This window comes from Sinohyriopsis cumingii, chromosome 7, assembly GCF_028554795.1.
Source record: "Sinohyriopsis cumingii isolate HCF-2022 chromosome 7, ASM2855479v2, whole genome shotgun sequence".
In the NCBI taxonomy this organism is placed as follows: Eukaryota; Metazoa; Mollusca; class Bivalvia; order Unionida; family Unionidae; genus Sinohyriopsis; species Sinohyriopsis cumingii.
The window spans coordinates 69,300,406-69,318,296 of NC_142967.1; the positions used below are offsets into that span (position 1 = coordinate 69,300,406).

Below are 17,891 nucleotides of genomic sequence, written 5' to 3' on the forward strand. Positions count from 1 at the left end.
AATTTGAATGAATAATTAGCTGGAAAAAAATCTCCACACCAAATTTAAAAAAAAAGTCTAATTTAATAATTAAGATTGAGCCAAAAAAATATGTGAGTTTCCTATTGCACTGGTTTTAAAATTAGGTAAGTGGCTAGGACTTTTTAAGTACTACATGTATTATAATGATTGGTAGTATATATATATGCTAGTATATATAATATGATAAGCACTTCAAGCACCGGGCAAAACTGACTTGGTTAGATGCACAAATCAATTTCAATCAGTTTCAGGAATTTGTTTTTAATTATTATTTTTTTTACCCGGAGGGAAAGAGTTCTCGGGTCATCAACAAAAAACAGATGGTTGGCCAACCAGAAATACACATATTTTTTTGGCCTTGAATATTTCAAATTACAATACTGCTTAAAGTAATAGTAGCAACAACAACAAAATTAGCTGCAAAAATAATATGTATAATATTGGTTCAGAAACAGCGGCTCCGAGTGGTCTAAAGCACTCTCCGTTACGGATTCGGCCAATGTGGGTGTGTGAGAAAGCTCGCCAGTCCAATCTCGAGGGTCAGTGGTTCTTTCCGGGGATTTCCCGGGTTCTTCCTCCACCATTAATACTGGCCTCCATGTATAGCCTTTCGTGTGCTGAAAAATGGCGCTAAACCCAACAACAACAACAACAAGGTTCAGAAACAAAGTTTACTAGTTGAACCTCCACCCAGAGATCACCTATGTTATTGGTCAGCTTGGTCTTTTTTTTCATGGGTGATGACTTAAGATCATTTTGACTGTATGATAACGTCTAATTTATATATTTCTTAATTTATGTCAGCAGAATCTGGAGTGTCGGCAAAAAGGATAATAAGTGTGTTGCCAGGCAAGTGTTTCTGCTAAGCACAACTACTGTACATTCCATCTTTTTTTGTTGATTAAGATGGTGATGGGGTTAGTTGCAAACAAAGTCATGGGTGCCATAACTCTAGGATGCATTTTCAGTTCTTGATAGGGGAAGAATTACAATTATGTAACCAGTAGGATGATATTTTTCTCCTTGTAATTTTCACATAATGTCATTATGCATCCTTCTGTATGATCTAGGGAGAGGTCTGTCCACTTCATTTTGCCTTTGCAACTCACAATAATAACTTCTGTATGCCTTGGTTTCTGTCACAGGAATCTGGTGTGACTGGGAATTTCAAGGAGATTTAATTACTAGGTTGCCAAGCAAATAAGTCTGCTTTGCATGAATGCCAGTATTCATGACAAGTTAAATCATTTTCTGGCAATATGCACTTAGTCAATAGGGTATGGTCTTTGTGCAAACAGGAAGAGTGATACATATTTGATATTTAGATACAACCTGACAATACATGTTTGATATTTAGATACAACCTGACAATATATATCTGATATTTAGATACAACCTGACAATACATATTTGATATTTAGATACAACCTGACAACAAATACTCAGATACAGATTTGAAATTAGATTAGAACAATATTAACAAAATAAATTTTATAATTAAAAAGTTAAATGGCTGTGCATTATTCTGAAATAAATGACACAAAGTAAATATACAAATAAAATAAAACATCACACTAACCTGCCAGGTGGATTCTAGTAGCTATCTATAATAATGACTGCCACTGAGAATTTTTTTTATTTAGAACTAATAATAGCTTTGACATATACATGCCTTTGATGAGATAAGATGATATATATATATATATTCTTTTATCATCAAAGGCAATACAGGTATGTTAAGTCACACTGCCACCAGATGCATCATTAATTTTAAACTAGAGTTTGCTTGAGATCATGATCTAGAGGATGTTGTGATTGGGAATTCAACATGGACTGTGTACAATTTCTAAGCATGACTGAATCAGGGTTATCTCACTTGTTACCTCATCTACATGAGTCCCTGAAACATCATGTATGCTAATTAATCATGTTTATAGTAATAAATGACAGAATATCCTTGAAATACGGGTCCTTTATTTCTCACTAAGTGACCTTTATCCAATGTGTTAGATGCAAAGTAAATACCTTGGATGTATGTGATGCAAAGCATGATATCTACTTTAGATGCTTAAAAAAATTCATTATTGATAACATTTTTTGATCTGATTTAGCATGCTATGATCTCTTCTGTGTAGGAAATCAATGTGCATACCAGCGGCATCTCCCATATGGACCTAAGATATATATATATATATATATATATATATATATATATATATATATATATATATATATATATAAACGGTCCATACAGGTGAATATATAATATTAATTATTATTATTGTTAGTTGAAGTTGTTTGAAGAAGAAAAAAGTTCATTAAACCTGCTCATTTTCAGTGATTTTGGAATGAAGCTTCTATATTGAAAGAATTTGTCTCTTGTGTATGGACCATGGTAGTTGTCAAGACATGGCACTGAAATATGGTGGCTGGCTGGAAAAATAAATTGCCATGGTTAACTGACTTTTACAACCAATTAACACAATAATTTATAGTTTTTGAAATAGTAAAACAAATTGAGAACCCCAAAATAATATACTTACTGTGATGAACAATTTACTTAGCAGCACATCGAAGTCATGTGTTGTGGTGTTGACATCAGCTTCCATTGCCTCATTTGGAAGATCCATGTTTATGGTTACATTGTGTATTTCATCAGCAGTCACATTCAGCTCTGGGCAAAGTATTGTCAACCTTTTCATCTGACAACGTTGGAGGTGTAGAAGAATGCAGATAATCTTTGCAATGCCAGTCATTGAGCATTTCAACCCTGCGACACAGCTGCTAATACAATGGCTGTCAAATGCCTAAAAAGAAAATAGCAATAATAATAATAGGAACAATAGTTATAAAAGAATAAGTACCAATTCCACATATGATAAGCATGACATTGGAGGGCCTGTTGATGTGGCCATATGACCTGGGAACAAGCCACACATCTGTTCATTCCTTTTTTTGAGAGAGTTTGGCAAATTTTTACATTTTATTAATGAAGCTAACCCAGTTGGAAACCCCATCTTGACAGTTAGTCAAGCAAGGGTTTGCAGTCAAACCATGCAAGTAGGTGGATTCCTTTTATGAATTCAATGCATTAGTAAGAATAAATAGAAGTTAAGGTGGTGTTCAAATAAAACTGTATATGCTAATATATGGTTGTAAGACAATTCCTCATTGCCATGCTTACTGACAGAGTAAAAAAGCAGACAGTTGCTGATGTTAGATGGCATGTTGGTATTCACAGTAACTGAACAGTTGTTTCTTTCTTCTCACTTAAGCAATATGATAGTGACTGAATAAAGGGTAATTAAATATATATGAAGATAGCACTAGATACGAAACTTCTTTGTTATGGCTAGAAACCATGATTGTTTGGAGACTTGTATTGAACATCTTTATTTTTGAAATGTTGGAATGGTTTTTATATTTCTTCCTGAAATATTTATTTTGTTTATTACACATTTGCATTGAAAGTACCAAGATGTGTTAAAATCAAGTATTACTTTTTTCACAGCTTGCACTGTTGGCAAAATAAAAGTACAAGTTTATGCAGGAGATATTTTAGACGAGAAAACAGATGCAATTGTGAACAGTGTTGGTGGAGATTTTTCATTTCAAGGTAAGATTAATGTACTGGTATGTACAATTTCCAGTGGTACTGACCAATACAGGTTATATTTGCAATGGTACTGACCAATACAGGTTAGTATATCTTACATTTCCAATGGTACTGACCAATACAAGTTAGTGTGTCTTACATTTCCAATGGTACTGACCAGTACAGGTTAGTATATTTTACATTTCCAATGGTACTGACCAATACACGTTAGTGTATCTTACATTTCCAATGGTACTGACCAATCCAAGTACAACTGTCATAAATTGTAAGGGTACTGTCCAACAGAAGTTATCGTATCATAATTGTGAAAAGAGATGACATATATAGACAAACATATTATATAAAAAGATCTTAGAATAGTGTAAGCTTCTAAATGCAAATTAAATATAGCTAGTTGCAAATTGTGTTATGTTCTGATAGAATATGATATTTTTATTCAGTTCATACCTCTCTCGCTCTCTTAGAAGCTGAGTATTGACCACCCCTTCTGAATGTTTTGACAGCCATTTTTCAAATTGACTTCCCAAAGGGAACTGGGAAAAAAGGTCACGTCTTTCACAATATGGCGAATTTACCCCCACAGGGGCTCAGTACATCATCTATAACATATAATGCTGTGAAAAATGGTGTAAAATCCCAAGAATAGAACAAAAACAAGAAGTTAAACTTAAGTTGATAGTGGGTGTGGGTGTTGGAATGAGTTGTATACTTGTAACATATAGAGAATGGTTTAAATATTAACAGAATGGACATAAACCAGTCTCCCAGCTGACAGAATTTCATCCAGCCACAACATATTTATGCAGTAAATATGTTATGCCATTCTGACACAAAATGAAATTTGTTTATGTCTTCTGCAGTATACTGTTCCAAATTGTATAATGCAAATATCTGGTCACAAATACATTACATTAAATATGGGAATTTCTGCATCCAGTAATCCTTCTTTCACCAGAATATTGTGTGATTCAAGAGATCATGGGTACAAATCCTGGCCAAGTCATACCAAAGACTTATAAAAATGGTGCTAGCACCTGACTCGCTTGGTGCTCAGCTTTAAGAAGTTAGTGTTAGGACTGGTCGGCCTGTTGTCAGTAGAATGTGAGTGGGTGAGAAATAATGCCTCAGTGCTAGACATCACTCTAATCTGCCACACTGCAGACATTATAGCGATATGCTTGGAACATTGTTAAAGCTATGTTAAAAATCCAAATCACACACACACACACACACATATTACAACAATGTAATATTTAGTTGTGAAAATGACACTTTAGTGTAAACATAACCTGTCTACTGCACTCTAACTGATACAGTGTCAAACAGTGAGACATCACATGCAATGGACATTCTTTGCTGAAAAATGATCTTGTCTGTGTAAAATGTTCATTTATTTAAAAGTACACTTGTTCTTATGTAAACGGTATTATCTACTTTTAAATGTTAATACTGATTCAGCTTCATTTGGGACTATTTTTGCACACAACAAATGAAAGGTCTCAGACAGAATTAATGAAATGTTTCATTCTTCTTTCTATCCTTATACTTTCCAATGAAATAAAAACTATGTGATAATAAGAATCTCAAATAAGTAATGATTTAATATTAAATTTATGAAATCACTGAATAGTGTGCAGCTTTTGCTCACCGTGGCCTACAAAGGCTGGGCATTATTCAACTCATTTCATAACTTAAATATTAAATCATTACCTTTTTGAGATCCTCTGTTTATGAGGTTGAGCCATTATTATGATTATACTATATTCAATTGAATAGGGCTAAATTGACCCCTTTCTTCTCAATGCAGGCTGAAACACTGCTTTGTAAATCTGTTGTCTTGATTTCAGTCCAGGGTTCCACTATCTTAAAAGTTTTTGATGCAAATTCATTCAAGAAGCTTTATGGTGCTGCCACCAAAGAAATTTTTTGGACTTTTTAAAAAACGCAGTTTATAAAATAAATTGTTACCCTGCATTGTAAGAATTTTATATTTTTTCTTTTTCTTTTTTGTGTATCTTGTAAAGAATTTTAACATCCTTGCCTGTTGCATGATATCTTGTTGGTCTTGTTAGACTATATGTTGACATCAATTTGAAAGACTATTTTCTTTTCCTAAAGCATGTTGAATTTATTTTTCTTAACATTTTTAACTTTTAAACAGCACTGTATAGCCAATATAGTACTGATATGCCATTAAAACCTAGACATACATACGCACCAGAGATCCAAACCAGCAATATTAGCCAGACTTGACCAACACAAAAGTTCAAATGAGTGTTTGCTATCTCAACATGTCAGGCATTGGACATGAATGTGCCCATAACTATCCCATGCAATTGTTTGGTCATTATTCCCACCCCCACCCCAATTATTTAAACACTGAATGATATTATAGCACATAACTAAATATATGTGAAAGCTTATCTCCTGGACTTATCCAAACACTAAAATAAAACAGTTGCCACACAGTCTGCACTATTGGTCATTAACTCAGTATCTCACACCATGTGCTTTTTGTAACTACTGTTTTAACATGATGCTTGGGTACATATATGCTGACCATGGCATGTACTGAACTGTGGTATAACAAGAATGATAAAAAATTATATGAATGTATGTACGCATGTTTGGGACCTGGCGGGGTTATATAACACTCAGCTTAGAAACTTTTCTTTAAAACTGTATTGTCATCTGTTTGAGAGGTCAGTTCATATGAATAATAATAAAACAATGATGTAACACCATTCTTTAAATATATGTCAACCCTTATTTCTAATTGACAGATGCATTTTAAGCAAGTTTAAAGTCATTTAAATTGGTGAAAATCTTAGTCACTTGCAAAATAAAAATGGTTAAATTCCAGTTTCACTTGAGGCCCGAACATCGTGACAGAGAATGTTATTTAATAAGATCTAAATCATATATACCACTTCTAAACACATTTTGCAATTAAATAAATGAACATCAAGTCATTTTTGTCAATTAAATATCTCATCTTCAGTTATACATGCAGATTAGCTACTGAATGATGTTGCACCATGTACAGAATACATTTAGCAGTTTTTTAAAAACACAAAATAGCAGAAATGTTAAACTTACCATACATGCATGTATGTAGTCCATTTGAAATCCAGTGATGTCTGAAACAAACACATTTGTTCACAGAAAGTACTAGTACAGATAGAATAAGTACTTTTCACTAGCACATGTGCATACCTTAGTGGAAGGATTTCATGATTTTATGTTGTTCAAGACTTGATTGTTTTTTGTTGTTGTTGCAAAGTCTGTGGTGTTTTTCAACTGCATAATCTGTATAGGCTTATTGAAGCTTTGTAGCCATATCAGTCCTTTCTCCAATCCAGATATAGCATTGTAGCCATGTCAGTCCTTTCTCCAATCCAAATATTACTTTGTAGCCATGTCAGTCCTTTCTCCAATCCAAATGTGGCTTCATAGCCATGTCAGTCCTTTCTCCAATCCAAATATGGCTTTGTAGCCATGTCAGTCCTTTCTCCAATCTAAATATGGCTTTGTAGCCATGTCAGTCCTTTCTCCAATTCAAATATGGCTTTGTAGCCATGTCAGTCCTTTCTCCAATCTAAATATGGCTTTAGAAATGGCAAGAGGAGCTTCTGGCAAAGTCTCCCCTCATCACTGTCAATATCAGAACCTTCTTCCTGCCAATTGAGATCTCTGTTTTAATTTTTGTCACCTTAGAAGAACAGGATGATATCAGTTTAAGCCTTACATTCAACTGTTGATTCAGTGCTGAATGTCAACATTCTTCAGGTAGTTTAAATTAGTCGTTATGAATGAATTTGTTTTTGGTAGGACTTAGGTGACTTAAAAACATCCAACTTAACTTTCACAGAATAAGTTTTTCTTTTTCCTGGACATCTCCGTTCAAAGAATAAACATTTCAATTCACTATTTATTCAGATGATGTAAATGAACAGTTTTCTATCGTAATTCACTCATAAATACTTTTTATACTGAACTCTTCTTGAATCAAACTGATTTTACAACAAAGTGACCCTTAACTGTTTTAATGGACTTTATTTGCAGCTACATTATGCAAAGGACCATCTATCAGTGATTGTCTTTCTAGCGATTGGATAATGCACTTTTGGGTGTATTGAAGCACTTACAGGGTCATTATTTATTGACACTTGGATGGCAACAGATCAGAGAAAGTGACAGCATGTACATAAGACATGCTGCAGCTAATACTTTCTATTTCTGGCAAATTCCAAATTAAATACAGTCGTTTTGATGTAAATTTTGCAGATGATGGTTGTACAAAATAATAAAAAGGGAAGTTATTTTCATAATTTGTTTGGTCATGCGGTCTATTGCATTACCACATTATATTCTGAATTGTATTATTGTAATGTGCATTTTATGGGAGTGGGAGCTGTATATTGTGTGTCAGTACCTATCTGGCCATTTAAACAAAATATGTGCTGCCTAGTCCTTTTCTACAAAAAAAAGAAAAGATACATGTAACAACAACTAATGTTTATTATTACTGGTGTCCTCCCTCACTTGTTTGAGGGCCTAATCAAATGCCAGTCAATTAAGTGTTAGTTATTTTCAAGGTAATACGTTTGTTTGCTGTCAGTTATTATTTAATTGTTAAAAACATTAAAGAGGCAAAAATTAATGTTCTTGAGCAAACATTTGTTTAGTTCTGTGAAAGAAAAATAGTATTTTGTTAAGTACTTGTTAGAAAATTAGTAAAGGAAGGAAAATACTAAAACTGAAGTAAATGTGGATCCAAAAATGACAATTTTTACAGTGCATTTAACAGTTGTTACCTTATGTAGGTTTCTTATTTGATACAGCTTACACATTTTTCTGTAATATTTTTAAAAATATTTGACCACTACAATAATTTGAGTGAAAAATGTGCAGTAAGTGCAATTGTAATGTCAAGACCTTTGACAATCGTATATACATCCAAAAGGTATTTCATTGTTGCACATGCAAGGTCTGTCATTTAGCTTGACTTTACCCAAATGTCTACATTATGCAAACACAGTTGTGGTTGAAGTTTTCAGAAGTTGAATTCAAAATATTAAATAATGTTTGATTAAAATTTCACTGGAATCTTTTCTAATTTTAGGTGGTTTTGCTAATTCATTGAAGAAGAGATGCAAAGGTCTTGAAGAAAAATGCAAGGAAAAAAAATACGGTAAAACTTTACAAAATCTTTAGCCCTGCCAATTACTCTGATATTGAATTCCAGAAATGTTTTCAATTGTGTATTGCTGGCATCGAAAACATTCTTATAAACATTAGGAGGGGAAAAATATCAGCATTTGAACTGGAAATTAAGAGTTTGCTTAAAGGCTACTCAGACAGAAGGTAAGGCAAATAAAATATGTGTGTTTATGGTTTACCATCCCTGTTTCTCATTGTTCTCATTGCCAATCCTAGCACTTTATTTCCCCAAAAAGTTTTAAAAAATTAATAAATAAATCACACACACACACACACACACACACACACACACACACATATATATATATATATATATATATATATATATATATATATATATATATATATATATATTCTATGGTCTTAAAGTTAAGTAATAAAAAAGAGTGAGAAGCAACAAGCTTTGTAAAATTCAACAAATAATTTATTTCCCCCGAATACAAAGTAAACGTTTCAAAAAAAAGAACTTACGGTATTGTGAATTAAATCTCAAATAATCCTAGAATTACGGACACAATTTCTAATGATTAAAGTTCTGAATAAAATTTAGTAGAAATCCAAATTGATTCCAATACTGAAGGTGTTGATATATCTGTGGTGGCCTGTATTGTGGTGTTGTGCCTACAGTTTTTTGTTTAATAGTGATATAATTCCAGGTTTGTATTCATTATAAATCCTAGTGAATGTCTGTCCACAAATATTATATTTTTATGAGCACTCTATATTTCCAGAGAAAAATCACTCTACTTAATTAATTCGAAGAAATAAATTCCAGCCAAAATGAAATACTGGACACAACAATAATAAAATTGATTCTGCTTGATCTTAAGGCACAAATTAATAATTTTTCCAGTAACAAGATTACATAGTACTCTTCTTGATCTCAGGTCACAATTAGCATTTCCAGAAAAAAAAACTATTACCTAATGGAAAATTTCAATCTGGAATATTCTAAAGGTTTACAAGATAAAATGTTAATTAGAGGGTATGTTAATAAAATTATAATATAGAACCTGGAATAAGTCAGGTATGCCAGTAGAATCCTAATAACCTAGACCCAGCCCCAAAAATACTTCTATTAATAATGATCCTAATATTAAACCCATACACATAGAGAATATTTTGGCTATGTATTAGTTGATTACAGATTTAAAAAGTCAATAATTCAGGTGAAGTCAGAAATAAACTTGATTTTGGACAAGGTTAAGTCCAACATAAAATGTTACATTAAAATAGCATATAATGAAATTAAAAAAAATGAAAAAGAACTTAATAACAAAATAAAGCAGATTAATTATATATAACAATAATATGGAAAATTCATTTGTCTACCTGATTTTTGTTTTCTTGTTTGCTAAAATTTAAGTAAACAGACCTGGACTTGTTTATGAATTGGAAATGAGCTACATCCAGGGCAGTTTGCTGTGTCAAGTCAGGTGACAGTCTGTATATAAAGACTTAGTAAACAATTATTGATTCTTATCTTAAAATCAGTCTGTGGAATCATTTTAGCTGTATTCAATAATAATTTGAGAGGAATTATTTATTCAAATTATTTATTGGAATTACAAAGTGCTCATTGACTTTTTGGACTAAAACAATACTTTGGGATTATTGAGGACTTATTCAAAAACATTCTGGATTATATTGCCATAGTACAACAAGACTATTGGTACATCATCTGACATTAACTCATTCAAGGCTGTTGGTACATCATTACATTCAAGACTTGGAATTAATTCAGAAAGTTCTATACTTTTGAACTGGTGATAGAACATTTAGGATTATTTAGGGATTTAATTCACAGTATTGTAAATTCTTCCATTACTTTCACTTTGTATTCTTGGGAAATAAATATTTTGTTGATGTTACTAAATTTGTTGGTTTTGATTTCTTGTGTTACATAGTTTATGACTCAGAGTTGTAACACAATCTACATTCTATGCCTTACTAATATGGGTTGTGTATTTGTGTTTATGACCACATATATTCTTTGATGCTACATACATCCTAGTCTACTCATAGCTTTATTATGATCATGACAGTTGATAAGTTTGGAATAAATATATCTATTTAAAGGTAAACTTTCCATATTAATGACTACATTTTATCTATTATGGTACAGCCCTCATAACCTTGTATTGTATATGTGAAAGACGATGAATTAAGATAAGTGGATTGCATTCTGCATGCTCTTCATGCGGACCTGCATTTGAATCAGGGTAATTATTAATGCATACCACTAGCTGTCACATCAAGATTACTCTAACTCTGTGACCTTCACCCTGTAATATATGGCTTCTAGCAGAAGACATTGATACTGGTTTCTTAAGCATATTTTAAGAACTATGATTAAATAAAACAAAATGATCTCTTACTTTAATCAACTCATTATAATACCTTTATATTGGAATAATAGAAGATCCAAAATACAGCCACCTCTGATGCTGTGTTTAATCCTGAATAAATTAATAAAGATCAAATGCACTGAATTTGCACAGTTTGCTATCCATAAAAAAGTGATGTAAATCACTGTATTGTATTTCTTTTTTTCCTCTGTACCTACATATCAGATTTTTTTCATGTTGATCTGATTCACACATCTCTGTCTTCATGTGCCATGACCAGAAGTAGATTTTGAAAACACGTTTTCCTTGTGGAGCAAGCATATTTTTATAATTTTGAATTTGCTTAACATATATATTCTTTTTATTGATCAAGTGCCTAATTTCAATAATCTATACTTGCATGACTTTTTCTTCATTGCTAGCAAATGTTGATATAGTTCATATGTGTTTGCTAAATAAGTAAATTGTTACAAACATAAATGATTTGTTTATTGACAGTGGATGAATTAAGAAAGGATCATGTTGTGGTCATGGACATAAGTGGCTTGACATGCAAAAAGATCATGCATGTCAAATTTCAGGAATACCTAACAGGCTGGAAAAGAATATTCAAGACATGCCTTAAGAAAGCCAACAAACACAAGCTGGTCTCCTTATCATTTCCAGTTTTGGGTACAGGTTGGTATCCTTTTATTTTTAATAAAGAGTTTAGGATATACAAGTTACCTATATGTAAGTTCAGAAATGGTGCAGAGAATAATGAAAGACCATATTATAGTCTTAGTTGCAAAATAGGAATAAGGAACAAAGTAGTAATATTATTATTAAATTTGTCAAATAGCAATAAAAAATGTTACAATTGAAGATTTTCAAAATACACCACTCCCTCAATAACTCGTGCCCTGATAACTCATGAACCCAGTTATAGCACCGGGTCACGAATGGATTCCATTTTTTTAACCAGAAGATACCAACAAATTCATCACTACTTGTATTTGTTTAACTTGATGAAAATCACAGTCAAAATTAGTAATGGAAACTTTGATATATCACTCGTCTTGTCATCGAAAATAATAGTTATGAGCTGGAAATTTTAATCAAAATGATGAAAATATAAACTTTTAACTCTCAAAGTGCTAGTCAAGTTGTCGGTCAAGGTCTCAGTGCTGGCAACAACATTTTCAGGTAAGCAACAATGTACTTATCCTATTACTTCAACTTGTCATGACTGCTTGTAAAACTATATTTGATTGGTACATTGGGGCCTGGAACAAGCATTCCATTCTTTTCTGTGCATTTATCAAAGAAGTTTTACAAATACTCACTCTTGAGCATGTGGTACCTGGAAAAATTAAAATGGCTGATGCAGAATATGATGATGATTTCTTTCAACAAATACTGGTTGCATATAGTGATGATGAAGCATGATTTTGAAGGATTTGAGGAAGACAAGATTATTGGAGCTGACAAAGTGTTCATGGAAATACCCATGAGTGATTTTGAGCCAGGAATTGACATGAACTGGAGCCTGATGTACATGCTGGCTGGATGAAAAAGGATGGTGTGCCTGTCAACCCTCATTCACCAGTACTTCAAAATTAAATGTTGAGATGTCAAATACTGAACCTATTGACTATTTAAGATGTTTTTTAATAATAAAAGAAGAAAGGACCATCAGGGATTCAGAAGAAAGCAAATGTCTTTCAGATGTGAGACATTTATTACCTATTCTGGGGGTGGAGGTGTATGTAAACTTACCTCTTATATTCATGAAGTGGATGTTTGTAAAATGTACCTTTCCTGACTTTTACAATTTAGACATAACATTGTAACAGACATAACATGTACACATACATGATTGAACTACTAAAGAATATAATATTTCTTAGATATATTTGAACTTTTCCGTTAAAAAAACCAAACTAAAATACAGGTGAAATACAATGTTAATTTGTTATTTTGCCTGTATTTGCACCTGTATTTGCAAATATGTTAAACTAACACGTGCCTTGATGCTAATCTTAAAGTTGAGACATCACCATAATTTTTTATAAAGGGTTTGTATATCTGTTGTGTATACTTATTAAAATACATGAAATTTAAAAACTGTGCAGTTTTCTTTCTTTTTTTCTCAAACGGTTCAGCACTGAGGGGATCATGTACTGTAAAACAGTTTAGCACTTTAAGGGTTAATAAGAAGTCATATAATTTGTTACATTTTCTTTCCAAACAACATTCTTGGTGCACTGTAATTGATGATATTCAAAAATATTTTAATCAAAGAAAATGTCACGCCTAGTGGAGGCAGTACATTAATTAAAAATACAATTACATAATTTTTTATCAAGTGAAATTTGTGTTCTAGATCTATTTTTAGTTCCTTTTAAGTGTAATCATTATAAATTGAATGTGTTCTCTTGTATTTAAACATAAAATGTGTCAATCTACCGTAACAGCTATGTCCACAAGCGTTTCTCTAAGAACCTAATTAAGTGACGACCGTGTTTTGATATCTGACTGCAGAAGTATTTGTTGTATTGTTGCACCAAATTAAAAGCTGGCCTCCTTGTATTATAATGTTAATTACATCTTTTGAATCAAAAAAAGGAGGTGGAATAAATGAAAAGTTAAAAGTTATGCAAATCCTACATGCTTAAGATCTAGTGGCCTCAGTCGTATGTCCAGTGAACTCATTGCATTTGATCAATTGAACACTGTTATAAATGTTACTGTGTAGGTAATATAATTAAACTACCTTGAATGAACCTGCTCATTCATAACTGTGATCAAAGATAGCAAGGCAGCTAAATGAAATGAAAACTTTATAAAATAAAGAGCTTGTTTTACAGATATGGGCCATTGTGGGGGAAACGAGTTTCAGAGAATTCCTGAATTTGCACTTAGAAATATTCTCAAGGATGAGAAGATATTTCTCTATTACTCACTATGAAATCATGGCATCAACAGTTTACTAATAGAACAATACAAAAATAGGTGATGTATCAGCAGTTAGTCTGGTTCCCTGCTGTACTCTACACTGTTAACACATTAACCCCTGGAGCTTTTGGTCATTTTCACCTGAAAATTGAGTAGGAAACACATTTTGAAAGCTATTTCTGAATAGACTCGAAAACACCAAATTCCCAGTCGTCTTTCAATAACATTCTGCCTAGTTGTGTTAGAAACATCATTTTTCATTGGCTGTTTGAATCGCACATGAGCAGAAGGGTAAATAAAAGTTGGATTTTTTAAATTTATTTTTGCTAAACAGAGCCATTATTTTTGTATGGAGACCACTCTTTGTTCCAAATGCCCATCTTATCCTACTTTTTTTGCAAAGGCTCATCTGTCTGTTTTGCAGTTCATACTGGTTTGCCCTAGATCTGAGACCAAAAAGTCTAAAATCCGGACACAAAATCGGATTCCCACCACGAGCAAATTTTGGGTTAAACAAAAGTCGGGTCCAAAATATGAGGTTTTTCTATCTGTATTTTGTAGTGCAACTAGATATTCCAGATTATTTGGTATCATTGCAGAGCTACATCTGTCTGCCTTTCTATAATACCACCCACTTTAGTGTATCATGCATGACCATGACGCTACAGAGCTCAGCAGTAGGCTACTACCTCCTGCACCGTAAAGTCGTCGCTAGGGGTTAATGTGTTAAATGCCACTCAGGGAATCAGACTAATCAACAAAACAAAAAAGCAGTGAAGTAATAAACATGTTTTCATCTAAATGTGTTGGTTGTGGAAACGCATTGGAGTAATTTTAAAGATCTTTCAGATTTTGGACATCTTGAAAATAAATGTAATTTATACAGAATAATTAGCAACTTCATTTGATAATGGGCTTTATTGGCTTTTTTGATGTGATCATAAAATGAGAATTAAGTCATAAAACATAACAGCTTTCTCCACAACCCCGCGGTTTTCTGATGTCTAGCATAATTTTTTTTAGGTCTCTCGGTAACTCATGCCCTCGCTTATAGTGCAGTCTATATTTCTGGATCCCATTTTGGATGAGTTATTGAGGGAGAGATGTAAGAGAATTTCAACATAACAATGATATATTTGAAACTTTGACATCTAGGATGTTGCATATTAAATTATTGTATTGGCTACATGGCCAGTTCCAAAGTTTTTCAGATTTTGCACTTGATATCAGAACATTCTTTCAGCAGTTTGGTATTAATTCCATCCATCCCATTCATGACCCTTTTATTGGTCCATCTATTTATTAGATTTAGCAAATTCTGTGACTACTGTAATTCTTTGAAATTTTGATTTTGATTCCAATTGAATTCTATGTTATTGCACCATTCAACACAGATGTTGACATAAAGAGTTAGGCAATGACACTTTATTCAATACTGTGCTATAATTAACTGATTAATATACATGAGTCCACATATAGTCCTTCCAACTATTACATATTTTACTGTATGCTTCAGTTTTCCAGTCCTCAGGGTTCCAGTATTATCTGACTTGATTTTAACCCCAATGAGTGCTGGTAAATTTTAATTCCTGCTTTCTTATGTTCATTCTTCAGTTAAAAAATGCTTAATTTGTAGGTGGTGGCTCCACTGTGTTTGATCCAAAGAAGATAGCAGAGATGTTTTTTGAGGCTTTATTACAGTTTGATGAAGAGAACACTGGACATCAGCTCCAAAACATAAATATAGTTGTATTCCACAAACAGCCACAATTCATTCCAGAAATAAAAAAGGCTATGATGAAGATTTCTCATCAAGGATCACTTGGAACACTTGGCAAAATGATGGGCAAAGTTAAAGGTATGCCATATGAAGCACTGGTCACTCAAAAAAGTTTGTTTTATCCTTCCTGGATCAGCTGTTGATTTTGGTGTTGTTTTTTCATCTGATTCATAGACTGACCACATGTTTTTTTTAATAATTGTCATCATTGTTGTCGATATACAGACCGATAATGCAAATGTGCCAGTACCAGAATTAAAAGTTACATAATTGTAAACTGACCATTTCTTTCTAATTTTTTTATTTACTGTCTAACATCTTCTCTGAATATCTTGGTTTTTATTATGTTGCAAGCTATTGGGATGAATTACAGAAAAATACAATTGAAATGTTTGGGACTTAATATTTATTTGCTGTTTCTGCTGGTTATAGTTGAGCCCAAGTAATGGGAACTGAGGCACGGAAGTCACTTTTCTGTCAATGCCAATGGTATTATCGTCATCAATTTACTAATGATTTAGTTAAAGTTTTTCAGTTTTTTTATTGTGTGTTTGACATGCAGGCCATGGCTGTCTTGTCTTGTGATTTCCTTGATATGCAAAAAGTAGAGATTTCTTTGCATCATTTGTGTAGTCACCCTTCATTCAAGAGTATGCATCATAATAGGCCCAGTACATTTCATTAATTTTTTTATTTATTAAGTGCTGTTCTACATCTCTTACTTTTTATGCCATACCCACATCTTTGGAAGGCTTCTATATTGTTTGAAAAATCCATCCATCCCACTTATCCCATCCCATTTCATCCTACAAATTTTCTTCATTTCAGTAACTTTTGAAAAACTCGATGGATTCAATCCAAAGTTGGCTAATGTCTCTATCTGAGGTCTAGTTAAAGTTCATTTAGTTTTTCAACAAAAGTTTACAGTTAAAGCGATTGTTTCGCTTAGAAATTTTATCAGTGTGTGTGATTTGGGTTTTTAACTTTGCTTTAACAATTTTTCATTCATATCGCTGCGATGTCTGCATTATGGTAGTTTATAGTGATGTCTAGCACTGATGCATCATGCCGCATACATGTAGCATGATGTCCCAACCAGTCACATTATCTTGACACCAGGCCAATCTTTGGTATGACTCTGCTGGGGTTTGAACCTGCAGCCTCTGCATCCAAGGCAGACACTCTAACCATTATGCCACTGGAGCAGTACTTTCATCAAAATATTTGTTTCAGCTCCAGAGACTTTTTGTAGGGCTTGATGAATTCAAAACCATATTTTTAAGGGGTTTGACAATGAAGAGATCAAGGTCGATTTTCACCATTTTCCCCAATAATTTTAATAAATTATAGACCATGTTGATGGAGCTGTGTCCCTTGTTTGACTTAGAACATTGTCTTTTAATTGATGTTTTATTTCAGATAATTATTGGTTTCAAATCAAATGTAATATGAGTCTTTACAGTATCAAGACCTAGGTCAAGGTTGTTTGTCACAAATTTACTAAATAATACAGAATTTCGGCCCCTGTGTTTGCTTTAAAAATATAACATTCATTTTTGTTATATTGTCAGGGCCATCTAGCTCCTTGATGTACCTGTTAACATATGACATTTGAGTTAACACTCATCTCTACTGATTGATCATATTCAACATTGTTGTAACTAGAATAACTCATCCAATAAGAAATCAAGAATGAAATTAATGGACATCATTGTACATAAGTAATCTATTCATTTTTAAAAAGTATAACATTTATTTATCATTACAATTACATCTAAAACCATTTTCCTTTTAACTGGAAAGATTGTTACATTTTCATGAAAAGTCTCACAAAAAGATACAATTAGACAAAAAGAGTTTTTGTTTAAATATCCTATTCAAATACTGCCATTATTCAGTCAAATACTGACATTATTCAGTCATACATTATGCACCCCTGCAGCTGTTTGTCTTAACCAAACCACAA

The 17,891-nt window shown here is 32.6% G+C and overlaps 1 protein-coding gene across 1 annotated transcript in view; it reads left to right on the forward strand.

The window, feature by feature from the left end:
• The window catches only part of LOC149795466 (protein mono-ADP-ribosyltransferase PARP14-like), a 61,638-nt gene extending 44,098 nt beyond the window's left edge, over positions 1-17,540 (forward strand). The window contains exons 12-16 of the mRNA XM_089963808.1: positions 3,533-3,637; positions 8,763-8,831; positions 11,707-11,886; positions 15,782-16,003; positions 17,497-17,540. Coding sequence (XP_089819934.1) covers positions 3,533-3,637; positions 8,763-8,831; positions 11,707-11,886; positions 15,782-16,003; positions 17,497-17,540 — 620 coding nt within the window. The remainder of the gene's footprint in view (positions 1-3,532; positions 3,638-8,762; positions 8,832-11,706; positions 11,887-15,781; positions 16,004-17,496) is intronic.
• Positions 17,541-17,891: the final 351 nt, after the last annotated feature.